The sequence below is a fragment of the Anas platyrhynchos genome, chromosome 3, assembly GCF_047663525.1.
Source record: "Anas platyrhynchos isolate ZD024472 breed Pekin duck chromosome 3, IASCAAS_PekinDuck_T2T, whole genome shotgun sequence".
Taxonomy (NCBI): Eukaryota; Metazoa; Chordata; class Aves; order Anseriformes; family Anatidae; genus Anas; species Anas platyrhynchos.
The window spans coordinates 60613155-60634936 of record NC_092589.1 but is presented as its reverse complement, the minus strand read 5'-3'; the positions used below and the strand labels follow the sequence as shown (position 1 = coordinate 60634936).

The window sequence follows — 21782 nt, the reverse complement described above, 5'->3', positions numbered from 1 at the left end:
CTGAGTGCCCCTATGGATACTCCATGTTAGACATGGAGTATGGATACTCCAGATAATTTCCAACTCCCCCGTGACAGGGAAGAAGCAAGTGGGGTGACAGCTCTACGATGAAATACCCAGTCAGAGCATCCAGCAATAACACATAACAGCTTAATGCTGTTTTTCAGGCATGGAAGCTGTCAAAAGCACAGATCTGCATGAGTAGAACTCCACAAGTTACAGGAAGAGACAAATCAAATGGGATTTAGAAAGCAATGAAGCTATTCAAAGCCTTATTGAAAAAACAGTAGCAACTACAGTTTGTTTAAAAAAAAGCATCAAGAAGGTGGTTCATTCTTGTCTTCCTGAAAAAAATGAATAATTTATTTCTTTCATATTGTTAAAGCCTCTCTGTAAGAAAAGTGAAGTAGCACATATGATAACTTGCATATCTTCTGAAAGCTATAAATGTTATTAATGATATTATCACTGCCCTAAAGAAACCGTGTTCAGTAAACTGATTTATATAGGTAGCTGTACCAGGTTGGCTGGGATGGAGTTAGTTTTCTTCACAGTATCCTGTAGGGTGCTGGACCTGTCCTGTTTTGGACTGGTGACCAAAACGGCTGATAACACACCAGAGTTTTATCTGCTGTTGAACAGTGCTTGTACAGCATCAAGGCCTTCTCCGTTTCTCATTCTGCCCCACCAGCAAGCAGGCTGGGGGTGCACAAGTAGCTGGGAGAGGACACAGCAAGACAGCTGACCATACGGGTACCCCCTATCATTTGGTGCTATGCTCAGCAACAAAAACTAACATAGTTTTTCCAAACGAGACATTTCTCAGGGACTGGCTAGGCATCAACTGGCAGTGAGCAATTGCTTTTGCATCATTTGTTTTTTCCTCAGGTCCTACCTTCCCCTCCCTTCCCCTCACCTGTCTTTATCTTGGCCTACAAGTTTTCTCTAGCAACTGGGTGCGGGTTTACCTGCCGGCCAGGGGCAAAGCCCCACAGTACCCAGGCCTCCTTGGTTCTGCTGCCAGTGGCCACTAGATGGCACTTGGACACTGCAGGAGAGCTGTCAGCATCCCAGGGGAGCCTGCCCTGTGCCGGACACATGGGGCAGAAGCCCCCTGCAGCCCCCAAAGGCTTGCCCATGGCCCTCTGAGGCAGCACGACTCCTGCGTGCAGGCACCCAGCAGCTCCCCAGGCTGACTCCTACAAACACATCAACAAGTTCAGCTCACTGTAGAGTATTTAAGTACTACGGAAGCATGATGCAACTTTGTCAAGAACAAAAATCCACAATAACATGATTTAGCTATTCAGACCACAGCAGAAAGTACCTTTTCTTGGTTGCCCTGAAGAGGATATCCTGAATATTAACAGGGTAATAATCTCAGGGTAAGGTCTAGGTCCTGAGAACAAGGGAAGTACTGCCTCTCACTTCTAGCAATATCCCCAGCCTGTGCAATAATCTGAGGTCTTGATGCAGATCTGGATTTCAGTATTCTATGACGAATATCTAATATATGTCAAAAAATAAGGCTGGACACATACAAAGCAATTTTTTCTTTGACCTTTTTGTAGGTTAATCTTAGTTAAATAATAGGCAAGATACTAAGGGGAGAGAAATTTGTAAGTTAACTTAAAAACATCAACTTAAAATGATTAACAGAAGAGGGTAAAATATTTATGAAAAAGAGCATGAGCTCAAACAGTTATCACAAAACAACTGATGCACAGCAAAGTCTGTCAGAAACCCAACTCAGATATTTGTACTCTTCCCCCCCCAACTGGTCTCTTGACCTTGTACATGTTTATTTCTTCCAACCATCACAGCTGTACTGATATGAAGCTAAACAGAATGGAGAGCTGAAGTGTACTCAAAGCGAAGGCTCAGAAATCTCTCCTTTGGAGAAACCTCTCTTACAGATTAATTTCACATATTAGCTTTTGTTTTGTTACGCAAAATCTACTTCTTTGTCAGTGTAGTCTATGCAACAAACAGATTAAATCCTTCCTGACAGCTCCGTTACTTCTCAGAGTACACAAGGTTAAAATGCTGACAAAAGTCATCTATCTCAAACGCCTACGTGGACTGTCATCTCAGTTTTTACTACAGAACTTCACTCTGGACACACTGATGCCCAGCACAGCTACATCCTCCCATGTCAATTATTAATCTTAATCATTAAGCATAATTCTTTGTGAACTAACTTTGAATATATAACTCAAGAAACGAACATTTGCTTTTGGTAAACTAGCTATTTAAAGGGTGTTACTGTGTCTGTTTGGTTGCTGCTCACTGTGGGATATCAAAACTTACATTAATTGCTTGAAGAAAGGTATCCTGTTTTTCTTCTTTCTTATCCTGCTTAATATACATTAAAATGAAAAGGGCTAATTTGTAAGAATTCTGCTAACCAAAATTCTAGAATAAGAATGTAATACATTATAATGTAGACAGGCTATTACTTGAGGCTGTTTAGTGGTTTAGTGCATTCGTTTTATAAAAGAAGTTCAAGAGATCTCATTTATGTAGGGCAAGCTTGACTATCAGTGTTTATCTTAGTTATCAGAAATCCTTCCAAAAAACGATATTTTTTCCTGCTTTTATTATTACAAAGTTTATGCAACAGTACTAAATGAAGATTCTTTAATCAACAAAATCTCAACAACTGTGTTCAGGGTTTGCATCCTGCCAAAGGATCATGTGGCAAACAAACCAAATTGTGGTTGTGGACTGTTTTTTTTTTGTTTGTTTTGGTTTGTTTTGTTGGTGTTGTTTCATTATTACAAGTTCAAAGTTCTCAAATGTTATTGTTTCAGTATCTCTGGAGGAAAGTTGATGAAGTTATGTTTGCTTCTGGTTTCTAGGTTTCTGCAGTTTTCTTGCATAAAGTATTTACTAAAAATGACAACTTACAGCATCTTGAAAACCAAACAACACAAGTTGCACTTGACTGATACCATGGCTGTCAAAGTCTAACTCCAGTTTCAGTTTTGAAAGAGTGGTTGCGATGATTTTACGATCAGTGGACCGTACAAACTCTCTGAGGCTGGAAACGAGTGTCATAATATGTTCCCATTTTAGCTTCGGCTCTTCAGCTCCCTGGTAGAGGAAGAGAGGAAACAAAGTAGTTTTGATAGCCATCTTTTGAAATGCACACCCAATGGTCCTTAATCCAATAATGTCAGTTAGCAGTATGAATTTTCAGAAACTCTAAAGATATAGTTAAGGCAAAGTGCAACCGCAAGCCAGGTTACAGTGGCTGTGTAACTACAGCTGTAGCACTGAGCTTCCTGCTAATGCAGATTACCTGACTAGCAAAAAAGCTGACTTTATTTTACAGTAGTTGCTGAAGTATACATACACACTATATATGTCTGACTGCACAGGAGCAAAAAGATATGAATGAATATACTCTGCACTAGATATTACAGACCTCTCTGAATTGCAAGAAAAATCCCACATACTTTGAAGTGACTGTTTTCAGAGTGCCTCTGAAAGACAACATACAAAGTCCCACTGTAACATTTAAAAGAAGGAATTAGTCAAGGTTATGGAGAAGGCTCAGAAAGAATCTAATTCTTTCCTGCATGACTTCCCCATAACGGTACTTTCACACTCACCTATTGTTAAAGCAGGTCTACAAACCTCATCTTTCTCTATTACAAATACTTGTGCCTATCTTTAAAGTTCATGTGTTTTTGCATGAGTTACAAAAGCAGCAAAAAGCTCAAAAGCTTTCATCCGAATAACCAGCGTGAGTAACTACGAAGCAAAAGACGGTTTACTCTCTGAAGTTATGCAAACTGAACATAAATTTCAATTCCAAATCTCAAAATCAAGTCAGAGACAGAAAACCATACTAGATTTTCAACATGCAATATTAAAACACTTTTTTTTTTTTTCTTGAGGGAAGTATTTATAGAGACTAAAGATATCTAGTATCAATTTCCGTGACAGAAGGACATGCTGTGTTTGGTTCTCTTGTATTTGCCAGTTTTATGCCATAATGTTACAGCTGGCTAGGCATCAAGAACTCCGTTTGCCAATAATGTTCAGTTTTTGACTAGTTAATTAATTCTGATCTGGTTGAAACCAAGATCATTTGTTTGTTGGGGGGCGTGAGAGGGAGAAGAGGGATGCTCACAACTAAAGCACCTATGAGATAAAAATTCTACCTTCTGACCCTGATCTGTTTTGATTTGAAGAATTCATCTGACTACAGTCTATACTGAAGTTGATCCCTCCCTCTGTCCTACAGTATCTGATCTCCTTTCCCTGTAAATAATTAAGCAGCCATTAGGGTAGAGAGGTGGACACAGAACAGATTCAAAGTCCATCAAATGCGTGCTGGGAACAGGGGAACCAGTATAGCTCCCTAATAGGGAACAGAGGTCTATTTTGGGGAAGGTCATTCTCCTCCCCTAGCACTCACCCACAATAACCACTTTGCTGAAATCGTTCTTATGAAAAGTTCTTATGACTAAAGCGCTGAGAATACCTAAACCCTGATGAGGCCCAACAAGCAAGTCAGGCTTCTATCTATTGGTACTTTCTGGCATTTAAGCAGGGCATAACAGGTGGACACCTCAACAGCCCCTTAACTGCAGCTACCACCACTTTCAGGTGGTTTGAGCCAGTTTTCTACTCTCTGACAAGGAATAAAATAACAACTGTCTTTTATAGCAGCACTCTTGCAAAGCATGGATCACTGGCGTATCTCTTGTTGCCTTCTATTTTAGTACTTCCTATAGTTATCGGGACAATTGTTGTGTTTTTCCAAGAATTAGAAGCCTTTTTTTATTATTATTATTTGGTATGGCAGCGATTTCCAGTTACTTGAGCTGCGGTACATGCATAAGAATTGTATTGGTTCCATCAGTTTCCCAAACAGTACTATCTTTAGAAGCTGATTTGCCACATTTCACACAAATATGTTTCAGACCAGCAATACTCAGCCTTGAGAATCAAGTGAGTCAATTACCTACTAACACGCGTTACAAACAAGAACAAAAAAATCATGTCATCCAATTTCAGTGTTGCAACATTTAGCAGTGTGGGGATGACCTGTAATTTATTCAGTGTCATTCTGAATTGATACATCATAATGAATCATCGCCACAAAGGAGCACCAAAAGGTCATTCTGCAATTATTTTGCTGTAACTCCCACTACTACTCCATCTTCCCGCCCCTCCATATGTGGCTCCCAGCTGCTGTGAGGAATAGTGGCAGTTTATTTTCTACCTAGTCCCGTCTCTCCCCTTCTGTGGCTGTTGGCTGGAAGGCACGGGTTTACCAGTCACTCTACTCTTTTCTATGTAGTACCCTAACTTAAGGCCAGAGCAGGCCAAAAAGACCTAACCCTCTCTGCATCAAACCAGTCACTCAGAAGATGGAACTCTACAAGAAGCTCAACCTCCTGGGCATAACAGACACTACGTGAGTTGATCTGAAGTCCTCAGTTGATACACTAGCAAAACAATATCACGAAATCATGTTTGCCATTGTCCAGCCAGCACTAGTATGCAGGTGTTCATATGGTAGGTACTAAGAACATAAAATGCGTATCTAATGCAGCATAAACATAATTTTCAAGCCTATTTTATTAGCCCCAATAAAATAATAAACTGTGAAAGCTTATATTGCATATATTTTCTAGTTTAATCAAGTGATATTTTTTGATTGCTTTACTATGTGTAAATTTGAAACTTCCAGGTAATTGTAGATAAGTCTTCAAATTCCACTTTTTTTTTTTTTTTTTTGCTGCCTTTAGAAATTACTTTACCTGAGCCAAAGCTTCCATCAAGTTCCTCACCACCTTCTCTTGGTCCTCAGTTAATATCCTATGAAGGGTGGCTCTCCTTTCGCTATCCTTCTTCAGCATGAAAAACCCAGAATCTTTCTCTTCAGGTGAAGGAGGAGCACTGTGATCCTCAAAATTTTCATCTGGGATACTGAATGAAAGATGCTCAGTGAAAAGGAACTTTATAAAAAAACAACCGTAATGCACATGTTCCTGATACTGACACAAATGTCAAATAGCCCTTACCTCAGAAAAAGGGACCGGATTCCCTTCCCATCTTTTTCTCCACAGGATTTGGCTCTTGTTTTGAAAGAGAATGGGTCAATTTTTAGTTCTGTATCCGGTGAGACTGAGCCATATTCACTGCTGCTACTTGTATCTTCCACCAGAACAGGAACAGGTAAGGATATACTCCGAAGATACTCTATTTAAGAATATTTAGAAAGTAGAATTAAATAGCATCAACACAGTTCTGATACAAAAAGGTTATTCATTCAGACGAAACAAATTCTGACTCCTGTCTTTCCCCACACAGACAAAATATTAAAGATAAAATGAACAAAAAGCTCCTAACATTTGTCCTTCAGGAATAGTTACCCTTCAGGTATGCTTTTACTGAAAGTGTTCTTCAGATATTGGAAATCCTGGGCTCTTTGCCTGCTTACTTCCAGAACTTCAACACTGGAGTGAATGTGCATCACACGTTACCAGTATGCACTCTGAGCAATAACAAAATGTTCCTACAGGGTAAGTCATGCATGCACATTCCAATAATTTAGTTTTTAAATGTCTCTCTATATAGAGCTTATTTATCTATTAGAATATAAAAAGCATTTTAACATAATATAGAGAAATATCTTATTACATATATTTATGTATCAGATTTGTACAAATTTAATTAGTTCATAGGCTTTGATTCATAATAAACATGAACGTTAAGAGGTGGGGATTTTTTTTTCTATTAATCAAGAGTACGTACAATTACTGTTGCAAGAAACTATCAATACCTCTTTCATACATCCACATTTCAAAATGTGCTTCTATTCAGCAGGAAGCTAGCTTTTTTTTTTTTTTTTTTTTTTCCTCCCCTCTCCCCTCCCCACCTTCCACCCCCATTCTACCTGGACTATTTCCTGAAAAGGGATGTCAGCCAGGCTTGACATGGGGTCCCAAACAAATTCTGCTTCTGCACCACCTCCCTCACAACATTATACAAATTTAACCTAATAAAAATCTGTTTTCTTTCTCCACATACTTTGGCTCTATTGCTACCACACAACAGCCATTTGGTTCCCTGTTCAGAGTTCCACTAAATTGGCCCCATAACAACAACACAGCTCTTCAAGCCTGTTTTACCCACCTGTATAGACAGTTAAGCCAAGGTAATATTACAAATATTTTTTTTATTAATTAAAATTGGTACAATGAATTAGAGCTTCCTAAGAAACAACATTTATTTTTATAATTATGCCCACTTCTCTTTGCAAGAATTTGGTGTGGCAAATTATACCATAGTAAGTGATAGCCACAGTATCTACGCAGTTATGTTTTCATAGAAAAGTATGTTACAACTCACCATTTGTGTTAGCTGAAAGAACTGTGGGAGACAAGCAAAGAAAAAAAAAATGAAGTTAATTGTGCTGAAATTAACTGAGGAAAATAAGTGTAATCTAAAGAATAACTCCCTTCTTATTTTTATGGACCATCTGGACTCTCCTCTGTGAAAACTCTTATTTTAAATAAGATTTATTGCCATTTAAAATTAAATTGAACCTGTAAAATAGAAGCTAAAAGCTATCAATCAGTGTTATCTCCTTTACCTAGTAGTTTCTTCTTGTAGGTATCATGCTAAAATTATGCAGAACATATATTTAATATATGCACATAAAATATGTCATCCATACTCTCAAAACTACTCAGTTATATTCCATAATTTAAAAACATAGCAGGGAATGTGGTGGGGGGAATAATGCAGTTTGCTATGGGACAAACATTATTTTGTTCATGTTACTACCTTACACAAAATGCACTCTGTACAAACATTATTTGAATGAAAACGCACACATCTGAAAAAAACAAACAAACAAACAAAAAAAAAACACACAAAAAAACAACATAGACAGAGAAAGACTTTTAGGGGTAGTAGAGAAGGAGATGCTAATCTTTTCTTCCTGGTTTCCAGTAACAGGATGCATGGTAACAGTTCAAATCTGCATCAAAGGAGGTTCAGACTAGATATTAGGAAAAATTTCTTTACCAAGGGGGTAGTTAGACACTGGAACAGGCTTCCTAGAGAGGTGGTCAGTGCCCTGTGCCTGTCTGTGTTTAAGAGCATCATCCAAACACCCCTTAACGATATACTTTGGATCAGCCCCCAAAAATTCTGACAGCTGAACTATCTTTGTAGGTCCCTTCCAAGAGAAACTATTCTATACTATGCTAAACCTTAATATTTAGTCACCTTAGTGACAACTTGCGAGCAGAATTCTGCTACAACAGTCTTTCTACAGAAAGCCACTGGAACAAAAGACTACAACTGATCACTCATCCGGGATGGGGATCTACATTCTTCGTCTTAAAGAAGAAATGATATTGTTTCCTGAAACTGATGGTTTATAAGAGAGTAATTCCAGAGTGAGTTTACCAACAGTTACCTGAGAGTTTTGATGGAGACTTTCTTTTTTTGCTTGAAACCTTCAAGAATTCATCTACAAGTAGTTCATGAGCAAAAGCTCGTTTATCAGGATCTGGTTCAAAGCAACGCAATATGAAAGCCTTGGCTTCTGCAGACATCGATTCAGGAATCTCTGGGTGTATTTTAAACATTCCCACCTGAGACAAAGCAGGAAAAAAAAAGTTCTCTACTGTTCTTTTCTCAAATGCTAAATAACAAAAAACATACCAAATGTAGTATATTGTTATCATGTTTTGATATTACCTTTCTATAACTAGTTCATTAATGCAAAGAACAAAATTATTGCCAACTGTGTAATTATTCGATCAAATTAAAAAAATACAATTGTAAGGAGAGGTTCTCACAAAGTGGAGAAGTCAGAACTGCTTTTCTTTGCCTTTTTTTTTTTAAAAAAAAAAAAAAGTAATAATGCTAGTGAATAGCTGTTACTGCTCCATTACACTCTTCAAATACACACAGCACTCCCACTCAATTGAATCAGCTCATTCTTCTTAACATCCTCATTAGTGAAGCATTTCCTTTATCATCTTTTCCTTATAATTCCAGCTTTTCCAAAACAGTCACAAGATTTCCTGTGTTTACAAGTACTGGTCTGAGTTGTACAAGAAGATATCTGACCTTAAACATAGCTGCTTGTGGTTCTCCCAGTTCATAAAATGGGGGTTTCCCTGTAGCCATCTCAATGATTGTGCATCCCAAGGACCAGATATCTGCAGCTTTCCCATAGCCACGGGGCCCTTTGTCAATGATTTCCGGTGCCATATACTGAAGGGTACCTGTTTAAAACATAGCCATCATTGTTTTTTACACACACAAAAGATGCAATAGATAGTGAAATAACAAAACAAATGAAATAAGTGGGAAGTGAATGGTATCAGGAGAGTTAACAAAAAACACTATTATTCAAAAAAAATTAGAAGTTTCCTCATGCATTAAACAAACTCAAAACACTATTCAAAATTTTATTTGTGCTAAAAGCATCTGATATCATGTACTGATCTCGTATCTCTTCAATGACTGTGACAATTACTAGTGATTTCAAGGACATTGGATTGTTATTTTTATTTACCGTGTTACATAGTAAGATGAAAATCAGGAAGATTAATCTGAATTGCATTCAGAGGGGAAAAGGAAGTGAAACTTGAACCTAAAATAGTAGATATTAAGGCTTCTTTTCTGATGGGAATCATCCTGATAAAGCATTCTGTTCTATTTAAGCAGAAGTTTAACAGAGAAAGGAATTAAAATAAGAGTCACTTCTCATTTTGAGTAATTATTTAATATAGTGCCACTGCGTGATTTCATGATTTAACATCCAAATCAAATTATCAAGCAGAATGAGAATTACGTTAATGACAAGCTTTGTAGATGATGCCAGGATGCCCAAACCAGTCATGAAAGAAAAAAAGTTAGCTTTAGGTCAGCACAATGAAAAAGTCATGTATACAGAAGAGGCAGACTCAAATGTGACACAGGAAAGACAGTGCTCTTCTACTGTGTAGGACTTTTTTTTATTTTTATTCTTTTGTCTCAAGTGCAACTTCTAAAGCAGCGTTGTCTGTGTGTCTTTGAACACCGCATAGCTTAAGAGCAAGTATACCTAAATTAGCTTACACTTCCAGTGACTTTTTACATTGATTTGAAGTCAATATAAGTTAGGCAGCTATGAAATATGACCCTATACTGGAAGTTGCAGTAATGAAAGAATCTCCTCTGAGAACATACCAGTGAAGGTTTCAGTACATGGGTTGATTCCTGCAAGTCTCTTTGAAGTTCCAAAGTCTGAAATCTTTAACACTCCACTGTACGTGTTGATAAGCACGTTATCACCCTAAGGAACAGAACATTCAGAGCAATTATTTTTCCTCTGCGTTTTGTCTCACTTGCATTACTTGTATCTCAAATACACCCTTTTGTAAGTAAGAATTACTTCCTAAAGCTCTTTAGCATGGACAAGAAAGAGAAATCAATAGCATTCCCGCCTTATGTAATCCCATTATCAGAAATTTAATCTCAAAGCAAACTTCTCCATCTACAAGAATTCTAGTTTAAAGACCAAGACAGAGAAACGCATCTTAAAAGTCTAGAATCTCATTGGAAAAGAAACTGTTCATATCCCACCCACAGTCTTCTTCACTCCTGATACATTTTAATGAAAGCTGGATCACAACATTGAAAACATAAGTACAAAATATCTGCTTTACCACATCTGATGCAGCTATATGTAATTTTTTCTAAAAAATATTTTGTTACTGTAAATTCAAGTTACAATGGCTCACTTATCTAATGCACACTTCAGAGTAGCATAAAGTCTGCAACAATGAATAGCTTCCAGAAGAAAGTTTAAGTTACAGAACAAATAAATGGGTTATGCAGTTGCATAACACCAGACTTAATCTCCACAATTTCTCACCTTTATGTCTCGATGCACTATTTGATTATCATGGAGGTATTTTAATCCTTCAAGAATCTGTTTGGTGTAAAAGCCAATTGTCTGCTCATTATTTTTTAATGGTCCCCATTTTGATCGTAGAAGAGCAGAAAGACTGCCTATAATTTTGGAGAGGAAAAAAATGAGAGTAAAACCAAATTAAATTCTGCTTTTTCTCCCAAAGGATAAGCAAAGTAACAACAACCAACAATCCCAAACCAAGTGCAGGTACCTCTTGTATAATGAAAGGCCCTCTCTTGGAAATACTTTCTTTCATTTTCAAATTCCTGACTAATTAAAAAGAGTCTCTAAGTGTCTCCACTGGCCTTGGCTGCAGCAGATATATTCTCTCAAGCAAACAGATCAGAACCTTTTTAGTCAACGTGCTCATCTCTGTTATGCCTGGAGAGAAGTTGTCCAAGAAGAATGTTGTGAAAGAGTAAAAAAGGGTGGGTATACATACACATGCCTCTGTACATAAACCAAATCCATGGCATCTCAAGAAGCTAAACCCCACAAGTGATATTTTCATTATGTCTGGCTGGTGTAACTTCTTTGGTCTCAAACAGAAACAATAATTGCCAGTCACAATTCTCTCATGTTAGGTATTTGAAAAGGGCACAGTCATCGGAGACTAGCTACAGTCTTTCTAGTAGGATGACCACCAACCACCTGGCACAACAACAATCTGAGCTGTATCTGTAGCACATCTTGTATAAATCCTGATGAAACACTTGGAAAACCCTTACATTTTTTTCCATTAGTTTAAGAAAGACACATTAAAGAATGTTTGTTTGTTTTTTTTTTTCATGAAATACATCACTCTGCAGTGCTATAGGTCTTACATTTTTAAGATGTTAAGCAAAAATAATCACCAAACCAGTCTTGACCACTACTTACCACCAGGCACCTGCTCCATGAATATCTTAATGAAACCATCCTCACTAAGAGATCCTAAATACTGGACAATGTTCTTATGTTTGAGATGCTTATGCAAAGCTATTTCTTCATGCAGAGGTTGGGAGTATCTGTAAAGAAAAGAATTTATACAATATTGAGCCTTAGGAATAAAGTCTTGGGTTTACTATGGTAAAGTTTTATTTCAGGTCCCATGAGACGTATTTACAGTGAAATACTGCATACAGTAATACAATATGATCTGTTAGACACATTTAATGTCAATGGTTATAACCACCACATAATAAGAAATCATTCACATATGAATATACACAGCATACAAAATAATATGTAATATTGTATACACACACAAAATGTGGTAAGTGTACATTTATTTACATAGACAGACTAGGCAAAATAATTTGTGGAAAAGGAACTACAATCCAGCTCAACAGAAAGAGAATAAATGGTTGTATTTAGACTAGTGTCAAAGTGAACTAGTAAACAATTGAGTTAATGTATAATTAAGATCAGCTCAATAATTAAAACAAATCACCATTTAAGTTTCTACTAATAAAGGAGGAGTCTTATCTGAAAGCAAGAGCGGATAGCTATCAAAGTAAGAAATCAGGAGTCTTTTCATGGAGACAGATCCGGAAGAACTGATGAGAATAATTTCAAAATTAGTTTAGTCAAAGATCAAGTATTTTTCAGAGATGTACGCTTTTTCTGCAGTCTTTTTTGTCAACATTTCTGAAGTCCAGATCCTTCTGGTGTGGAACAGCACCAGAACTCTACCTCAGAAGCTGACGTGGTCCCCTGAGCAAGCTCTAACACTCTTCTTCCACCCACGGGTGAGTCGCACACACCCTGGCAGGTTAGCGGCCAGATCCTGTGTTTTGTCTGGCAAAATTTAGGTAATACATTCAGAGTCTGGTGGCTACTTCCAACAAAATACTAAAGTCTGTAGTCATACTTTCAGGATAGGTGAGATAGATGTTGGACACAGACTTCTCCGTTGAGTTCAAGAAGTAGCTGCAGTGTGTTGAGCGTGTGAGGACATGTTCAGACGCTTATACTGAGGGAGTACTAAATTAAACCACAATCTTAACCTTGCAGCTAACTGTGACCAGAAGCAACATTCTCTCTCCCTTCCCTTCCCCCCCCCCAATTCCTTTTCACCCTCGGCAGGTTGCTCTCAGCACAAATTTTGACTGATTTTGACTGATGACATTCTGGCCTCCTGACAAACTGGCAACAACACCTTCATTTACTCATATTTGTGCTGGGGAAATTAGGGGTCAAGAGATTTCTGCTGCTTCAAGTCTAGGATTTAGTTCTTCCTGGAGCCAGTAAAGTGCCAGTCCCAGGAATGCAACCCAAGTTCTTGGGGTAAAAGCACCTGTGAGCTCCACTCTTTTGGAGCAAGTAGTTACCAGTTCACCCTAACAACAGCATCAAGCTACAAATGGAGGCTGAACTCTAAAAAGTAGAGGGAAAAAAAAAGGAGTCATCTCAAAATGCCTCTGGAATATGAATGTTATAGAAAACAAAAAGTATTTCATTAAAGGAAGTGTGACCCTCATGCAGCCCTCAGTCTATGCACTAAAAATAATTCGAGTTTCGTCACACCCCTCTGCACAACAATAAACATTCCAACTACCTTGTTAGTCATTCAGAAATTCAAAAATCATCTGAGGTTATATTTCTGAGTTGTACCAGAATATTAATTCGGAGTGGCAACAGAAACATGCATGTAATTCTTCCCCCAGAACTGTTAAACTACACAGTTAATTTAGTCTTGAGCAACTTACATAATTAAGCAAATAAATCCCTAAGAAAATTCTTTAGAAAGATGTAGGATTTCTTGGAATCATAGAATCTTAGAATTATTTGGATTGGAAGGGAACTTAAAGACCATCCACTTCCAACACCCCACCCACCACAAGCAGGGACACCTCCCACTAAACCAGGCTGCCCAAAGCCCCATCCAGCCTAGCCTTGAACACCTCCAGGGGTGGGGCATCCACAGCTTCTCTGGGCAGCCTGTGCCAGGGCCTCACCACCTTCAGACTGAAGAATTTCCTCCTTATACCTAATCTCAGTCTACCCTCTGTTAGTTTACAGCCACTAACCCTTGTCCTGCCACCATGCTCCCTGACAAAGAGTCCCTCCCCGGCTTTCCTGTAGGCCCCCTTTAGGTACTAGAAGGCTGCCATGTGGTCTCCCTGGAGGCTGTTCTTCTCTAGGCTGAACAACCTTAGGTCCCTCAGCCTGTCCCTCCTCTTCACAGGAGAGGTGCTCCAGCCCTGGGACCATCTTTGTGGCCCTCCTTTGGACTCATTCTAATACATCCATGTCCTTCTTGTGCTGGGGGCCCCAGGGCTGAACGCAGCACTCCAGGCAGGGCCTCACAGGAGCAGAGGAGAGGGTGGCGAAACATGCCTCTCAACCTGCTTTTTTTTTTTGATGCGGCCCAGTATATGGTTGGCTTTCAGGGCTGCAAGTGCACATTGCCAGTTCATGTTGACCTTCTCATCAACCAGCTCCCGCAGGTGTTGCTAAAATATGGGAAATTCTGCTGATGGCAAAACTATTCATTAGATCAGGATAGTAAAAAAAAAAAAAGTCAAATGGGCAAAAGACAAAAAAAACCTTGCAAATATGGAGTCTATTCCTGACTTAAATGACGGACAAAGTACACCAATTGGCACACCCAGTATTTTACCATTATTCACTTAGTATGCTATTCCTCCTGATAACAAGTAGTGTTCTGTATTTATCAGAAGAGCTTCCTTCATTAAAATATTTCTTTAATCATTAGGAAAAAGAGGGATTTACCGACCACGGAAGTAACTGTTTCCTACTTTTCCTAGCTTTCTGAATATAGAGGCACAAGTTATAGTCTTGATGATACTTTATAATCTGAGAGGCACTTCAAAGATCCAGGTGCTTGACTCACCTGTTAAGAAATAGCTCGCACAACACTTGACCACAAAAACAAATGTAATTGTAGAATTTTTAAACTTTCAAGTTATTTTTAAAGTCAGTTCTATTCGCGAAGAAATTGTATGTGTAGACTTGCTATCACTTTCATCAGAATATTTGTGGAAATTATGTATTCAGAATACTATACACTACAAACCTCAAGATATACAAGTACAATAGACATGACATGTTTGGCCTTTACATGTTAACTATTATAAATGAAACAAGGCACTACACAGACAAAGTTACTGCATTAAGAAGCATGGACGAAGAGATCATTACATGTTTTGTACTACTGTGAAGGGACTTCATAATAAATTAGTAGGCTCAAACAGAAAAAGGACAATGTCTTCATCAACAATTCAGGCTCAGAGTTTTAAAGGATTGTGGAAGTTATAAATTTCAGAAGTTCTTTTACAAGATCCTGCTTATGTATGCATGCTTCTTATAAACATTCTTAAGACAGAGCTTTTCACAAGGTATTTGAGCAAGATTCTGTATTTCAGCAGTATTTCTTTTGGAAGGAGAAATTATTGTGAACTACTAAGACCAAAACTAGAAAACAAATTCTCAGTAATTGCAATCATAAATCATTCCATAACATGGAAATGTTTCCTTACAAAGAAAGGGAATTACCATGATATAACTGACAATTTATTGACAGCTTTGTGAAAGAGTGATGGGAGCTCTTCCTTCAGATCACTTAATCAGATTTTGGTTCATTAGATTACTTAATAATGAAAGCATATAATGCACAAAGTCAGGAATAAGGCTCAATTACCATACCTGCTATCTCTTTCTGGGATTTCTTTAATAGCAATTCTGACTTGATTGCTCAAATCTCGTCCTGCGTATACAATGCCGTATGTTCCTTTCCCCAGAACTACTCGTTCACCATTTTCATCATATTCATAATCATACTGCAAAACAAAAAACATTTAAATGAAACAGAGGTAAGATGTATTTCATCTGACTCCGTGCACACAACCAAGGCATCTAGGACGTTAGCTTCTTTCTTAAGACTACAGAAGAGAGGAAAATACTTCAAGATGACAATTTGAGTACTGTGCAGACATGTTCTTGTCACTCCACTGACTTTATGGAAAGCATTGGCTTCTAAGGCAGCCATCTAAGGTAAGTGTGAAAAGCTAAGCTGGCCTTTATCTGTTCTGTGTAGTTACATTTATATATTTTAACAGCACCCGCAATCCTATTGGCAGGAGTAAAGACAGCAAAGGACGACAGAGGGCACTCTGCACCAAACTGAGAACTTCAGCTTCTACCCAGACACACAAAGCAAGTGTGTCTTAATTTATTCCAGATGCTCTCCTGACCTGACCACATCTTCCAAAAACAGCACAACCAACTTTGCCAGTGCCAGGTCAGACAGCAGAGCCTGCCAATGGAGGTTAGTCAGGATTGCAGTGTGTTAACCATGGTTTCGGCTGAATTTTAATTTCAAAGAGTTTAAGGCCAGCCCAGAAACGGTCATTAGATTATCTCATCTGTCCTCTTGTGTAACACAGACATGTAATTTCACTTGCTCATTCCCATGCTGAGACCAGTAGCTCAAGACTAAATAAAGCATTTATATTTTCCTTGCAAATGAAGATTGATATCTTTTTAGTAAAAGATTCAGATAAACCACTACTAGCTTTAGTAATATTTCAACAGGTTCTCAGGGTGAAGTCATTCCTCTTATTTTTAATTCTTATATCTTTTGGCATCACTATATTTCATTGTGTTTTTTTTTTTTTCTCTACTAAACTAAAGAGCCTACTAACAATTAGCAATTTTCCCCATAAAGATACGCACTATAATCAAGTGACCTACTGCTTTTCTTTTTGCTAAAATAAAACAATTAGATAATCATAGTTTCTCATTATAGGGTATTTTTTTTTAGCCCACATGTCACTCTAGTGGTTTCCATTTGTCCCATCTCCAATTTCAGATATACTATAAAAATTCCAACGTCAAAACTGGGACAGAGTACTGGATTTATTATTCAATACTGACTTTTTCAGTTAGTTTCAGATGTCTCCAGAGATCCAGGACATGATCCTAAATATTCCATCTTGTTTCCTGCCACCTACAAGAAAATCTAAAGACCTCAAGTATTGCATTGCACTCAGTGGCCTTGCATTCACTTTTCAGCTATGTGTATGTTCAGATAAAAAATCAAGGTGGAAATATAGTGTAATGACATACACATGCAAGCTATAACTTAGCTAACATGGTTGATAGCAGAAGTAAGGCATCCTAGGCTGTGAGAGTTAGTAGGCTAAGGGTAGAAAGACTCCCACCCACACCATCATCATCATTTGATTTGAGTTTGCTGCTCATTACAATGCTTGCCTACATATCGTAACTACCATGGACAAGCCTTCCCCAACTACAATTATATCCTTGTTTGTTATGCAGATGACCTGCCAATAATGTGATTCCAGCGATGCACGAAATAGACAGTCTATAAATTTAAACAGATGTTAATATTGCCTGACTATGACTAGACTCTGAAGTAACTGTAGCAAGAATTACTTTGCAATAAAGTGCAATTATGAAGAATTTCAGATGAGTACTTTCTCAAGTGGGTATGCTAACTGAAATAAGCAATTAATCTACGTTGGGTATAAAACCTGGATGTGTTACAAAGAATCATTAAATAATAATTAGTAGGGGATAAAGTTTTGTAAACCATAGCTTTCATTTAACTTCTTTTAGTGAAGGGATGAGTAATTTATTCCCTTAGTGAAACTCTAGAGTAGAAACCCATAATAGTTGGTGGGTTGAAAATAAGTTTAAAAAAACAACAAAAAACACACTATATACCTCCAGGGAGTCTCCATCACATTCCCCTTCCTCTGTAGTCTTCCCTATTTCTTCAGTGATGCTGTTCACCATGTCAAAAAACCTGTTAAAAGCAAGAAAAAGAAAATTAAAAAAATGCAAATACATATTTGAGACAGCATGGTGACATACAAAGCACTTCTCTCTAAAGTACTGAATGAAATGAAAGATTAGATTTAAGTATAGATTGGGTTTAAAAGCTCATTTGTCAGCAAAAAGGAAAAAGAAGATTTTTTACATGGAGATTTAACAGCAAAACTAGCACCTCCCCTACTTACTTAATGTCCATCTTTTATATGTGATGAGACATCCATGATGTCTGAAATTATCAATAGAATTCGCATTTCAAAAATCTACGTACATATTGGGTGAAATTCTTGTCCTATAACATTGTTCCTTTACATCCAATGAAAGCACTGAAGCATTTTGTAGAGCAGAAAGACTAGTTTCAGTTTCAATGAAAGGGGGGGGGGGTTATTTTTCAAATTCCCATTTAAAAATATCACTACATATGACTTACCTCCTTTGAAAAAACATAGGCAAAAATATCATGCCAAGCTACTGCTCACTCATCTTCTGAGAAATATTCAGATACAAAGGGAACACGGTAAAAGAACCCGTATTGACTGGAGTTGATGAGAGGACGAGCTAAGAATTGAGCTTCAAGGTAGCCACAGCCATTAACATAAAGTAATACAGTAAATTTTGGTACAGCTGCAGCCTTTTTAAGGACAAGAATACAAGAAATCCTCTCCAGGAACAATTCAAGATCAATTCTGGATCCATTCAAGACCACAGCCTTTAAGCTCAGAGCACAGAAGTGCAGCTTTGAGTAGCTAAAATACCCTTAATTTTGTGCAAACCCTTTCCAAGTTTCTAATAGGGATACTCCTGCAGTCATACTTAAGTAACCGCAATGCTAATGTAAAGGACATCAAGTGTGCTTCTCTGTAATCAGAAATAAAAACTTCAACTACACTAAAATAAAAATCTTAACGAGATCTCCTAGATTATTGTTGTTACTACAAATACTGCTATTTCAGAAAGCCCATTTGTAAGTTTAGAATGTTTTGTTCAATGTGGGGCAGCAAACACTTATAGTAAGCCTTAACATGGAAAATAGCGAAAAATAATACCACAAAATGCATAAAAATGTAAATCTTAATTATGTTTCTAGTATTTGTCTGAGCTTGTTCTCTGACTTTTCAAACCTCATGCATCTCTAGGGTAGTACTATGCTTTCATGTAAAAGACTGTGACAACTGAGGATGCTCTCACCATAGTTCCGAAACAGTCAGCCACTGTTGTACATGCAGACAACATTCACCCTAACGCAGATTGTTTTTTGAAATAACTATGACACACCTTCTGCAGTGAAGTTCCGTGCAGAAATAGATTTGAAAGTCATCTGAGTTGTGCAGCACATACAGGAAACAGCACCGTTCTTCAAACTTCGAAATGCTGAAAGAACAGCCAAGTAGAATATGTTATTAGAAGAACACATATGGGCTTCTACCAGCTATGTCAAACCACACCAATCAACATATTTATTGTGAAAAAGCACCAGATTAAACCTAAAAAGCCATAGTCTTTCCTTACTGTAAAATTATATTCTTATATCCTCCAATGTTCATATTCAGTTGTCTGCTATCATTTGTTTTGTCCCCTACGCTGACCAACAAAAAGTAGGAGCAAAGAAGTTAAAAGAATGATTTAAATTGACGAGTCATTTTTGTTTCCAGTGCATTTAGGTAAGGGCCTTAAATGCTAGCCCTAAAGTCAGGATGAAACATTGCTTCAGGATCACATTAGGAAGCTGGCCTTTGTACTGAAATCATGAATTCTTCCACCTTTAGAAATAAGCCACAGCTCAATCCTGAACACAGAGGTTTCCAATTGGTTCCATAGGAACTGGTAAAGTGATAGTATAATGGAAAAATATTTGTAAATTAAGTCAACGTTAAAAAAAAATAAATAGGTGAATGACTTGACCAGCCTTGCCCACCCATTCCTTCCTTCAGTTTTGCATTCATAAACAGGAGTACAAATATAACTTAGAAATACGTATGACATTTTCTTATGGATGCATATATGCCTCAGGATAAAAGATGTACAAACTCTGATGTAATTGCTAGTTTTCTACCCAAAGTAGTTTGCAGCTCTTGCAAATATAATCATTCACCAGATTTTTTTTTCTATATACATGTCATCACCGTGTTCATTAAAGAAAATACTAAACATCATTTGAAAGTGCTCTTTCCGTAATTCTGTCACATGTTGAGGGTCAGGTGTCAAGATGATTCAGTGTAATTGATTGCTAGCGTATCAGAAAGAGAAAAAAAGCTGGCTAGAGCTGTTATGACAATATGATACAGTATTTGAGAAACCAGAACAAATTAACACTTCTTACTAAGACACTATACAAAATCTACACTGCTAATGAAATCAACCTATTCTAGTTGGATTGAGATATTCATCATGGTTTTGATTAACTTAGAATAATATTCTACTTTATTCTGCTATATCTTGCCAAAGAATTTATGATTTAACATAACAGTTCTTTAAATGTCAGGAAATACTTATAAGTTTCAACATTTAATAGGTGTCTATGGTTGTTGCTTCTTTTTATGATTCCTCTACTGTAGATTCCTTGCTGTAACTTTTGATAAAGAAACTGCTGTTTAGACAAGCTGGGGATCTGCATTTCATAAAGCTACTTATGAGAAGACAGATTCATTACTACCTGTCATTGGGTGTTGATACTGGCCTATTTTTATCAGGAAAAGTTCATATGCACTAAGTGATACACATGTCTGGGAAGACAGTCACTGCCCCTGGTTTACCAGTCAGCTTTCATTTCATTAAATTTTTCAAGCATACACATGAACTTTCTAGCTGTGGAGTTACTCCAGCTGACATTAACAGAATTACTCATTCATCTAAAGTTCCGTGTGAGTTTAAACATTTTACTAACATGACATGCACAGAAGCCATTAAAATAGCAATGAATAAAAAGGTAAGAATGTAGAGCATACACAGAGGCCAGGTAAATTCATAAATATTTAAGGCCTTTAAGGATGTTTATATTGGTTATATATATATTGCTTTCCTCTTCGCCCCCCAAAAAAGAAAGTTAAGGTGGGGAAAAGGAAAGAAAGACTAAAAAATACGAAGTTATAAAAAGAAACTGTAATTTGCTTGGGAAACGCCTCATTTTGAGAGTTATTGAGCATATGTAATACCCACTGACTTCTATGACAGCAGAATTGGAGCTCAATTTGCAAAACTCAAAAGACAAGCAGGGAAGCACAATGCAACGTGGCCACGTGCCCAACTCATGTGCATCCAGAACTCCCATTAGCTAATGACAAATAGTGCAGATGCTGTAACTACTGCTAACTAAATTCTAGATGAAGCAGCAGATAAAACAGTTAAGCGTTGGCAGAAACCATAGAAAAGCAGCTTCATGGAATTTTTTATTTGTTTTCCAGAATTGAGAAGGATAGACACCTTCCGCTGTAATAACTACGCAGTCTGACAAGATTCCAAATTTCATGAACTTGGGATGGAAGATGAACATCCCTGTTAATTCTTTAACTATGAAAAAAATTGATTGCAGATCTGAATCCAACTTTATCACTGTTTCTAACACTACATTTATTGTCATGATCTCTGTGGCATTTTCCCATGGAAACGACACAAGTAGCAGTTATTTCACAATCCAGGGCTTGTAATGAACACCAAGGAAATTCCAATTTGTAGTCTACCAACTTTATTCTACTTTATTTTTTATCTTTGAATTAGAAAAATAATTATCTTCTTGCTTATATAATGAATACTAGGGAGTTTTCTGGATAACTTGAGGAAGAGATGCAAAGCACCTTGGGGAAGCAGCTAGGTTCCAAAAGCTCTGATAAAGCCTTTAAGGATTAACAGTACTTTTAGCCTGATTCAATAATAAACATTTGCATTTGAGAGGTCAAGAAGGCATATGATGAAAGCAGAGTTATTTACGTTAGTGCACAAACTACTAATCACTGAGTGTTGTTTTTTTTAAGCTAAGCCCAATTACTATGATTTCCTGCACATAGAGTGTGATTCAGCAGTGTGTTCAGGGAGCTCTATA

General features: G+C 37.4%; 1 protein-coding gene and 1 long non-coding RNA gene across 2 annotated transcripts in view; one reads left to right on the top strand and one right to left on the bottom strand.

The window, feature by feature from the left end:
* The window catches only part of MAP3K5 (mitogen-activated protein kinase kinase kinase 5), a 99902-nt gene that overhangs the window by 9966 nt on the left and 68154 nt on the right, over positions 1 to 21782 (bottom strand). The window contains exons 13-24 of the mRNA XM_027454464.3: positions 19022 to 19117; positions 17639 to 17720; positions 15596 to 15729; positions 11825 to 11952; positions 10907 to 11043; positions 10219 to 10324; positions 9112 to 9269; positions 8453 to 8630; positions 7375 to 7395; positions 6045 to 6222; positions 5781 to 5949; positions 2911 to 3096 (exon numbers count right to left, since the gene is read on the bottom strand). Of these exons, the coding sequence (XP_027310265.3) occupies positions 2911 to 3096; positions 5781 to 5949; positions 6045 to 6222; positions 7375 to 7395; positions 8453 to 8630; positions 9112 to 9269; positions 10219 to 10324; positions 10907 to 11043; positions 11825 to 11952; positions 15596 to 15729; positions 17639 to 17720; positions 19022 to 19117 (1573 nt within the window). The remainder of the gene's footprint in view (positions 1 to 2910; positions 3097 to 5780; positions 5950 to 6044; positions 6223 to 7374; positions 7396 to 8452; positions 8631 to 9111; positions 9270 to 10218; positions 10325 to 10906; positions 11044 to 11824; positions 11953 to 15595; positions 15730 to 17638; positions 17721 to 19021; positions 19118 to 21782) is intronic.
* Positions 12546 to 21782, top strand: part of LOC119716319 (uncharacterized) — a 31424-nt gene continuing 22187 nt past the window's right edge. Inside the window, exon 1 of the long non-coding RNA XR_005264160.2 lies at positions 12546 to 12675. This is a non-coding gene — a long non-coding RNA (uncharacterized lncRNA). The remainder of the gene's footprint in view (positions 12676 to 21782) is intronic.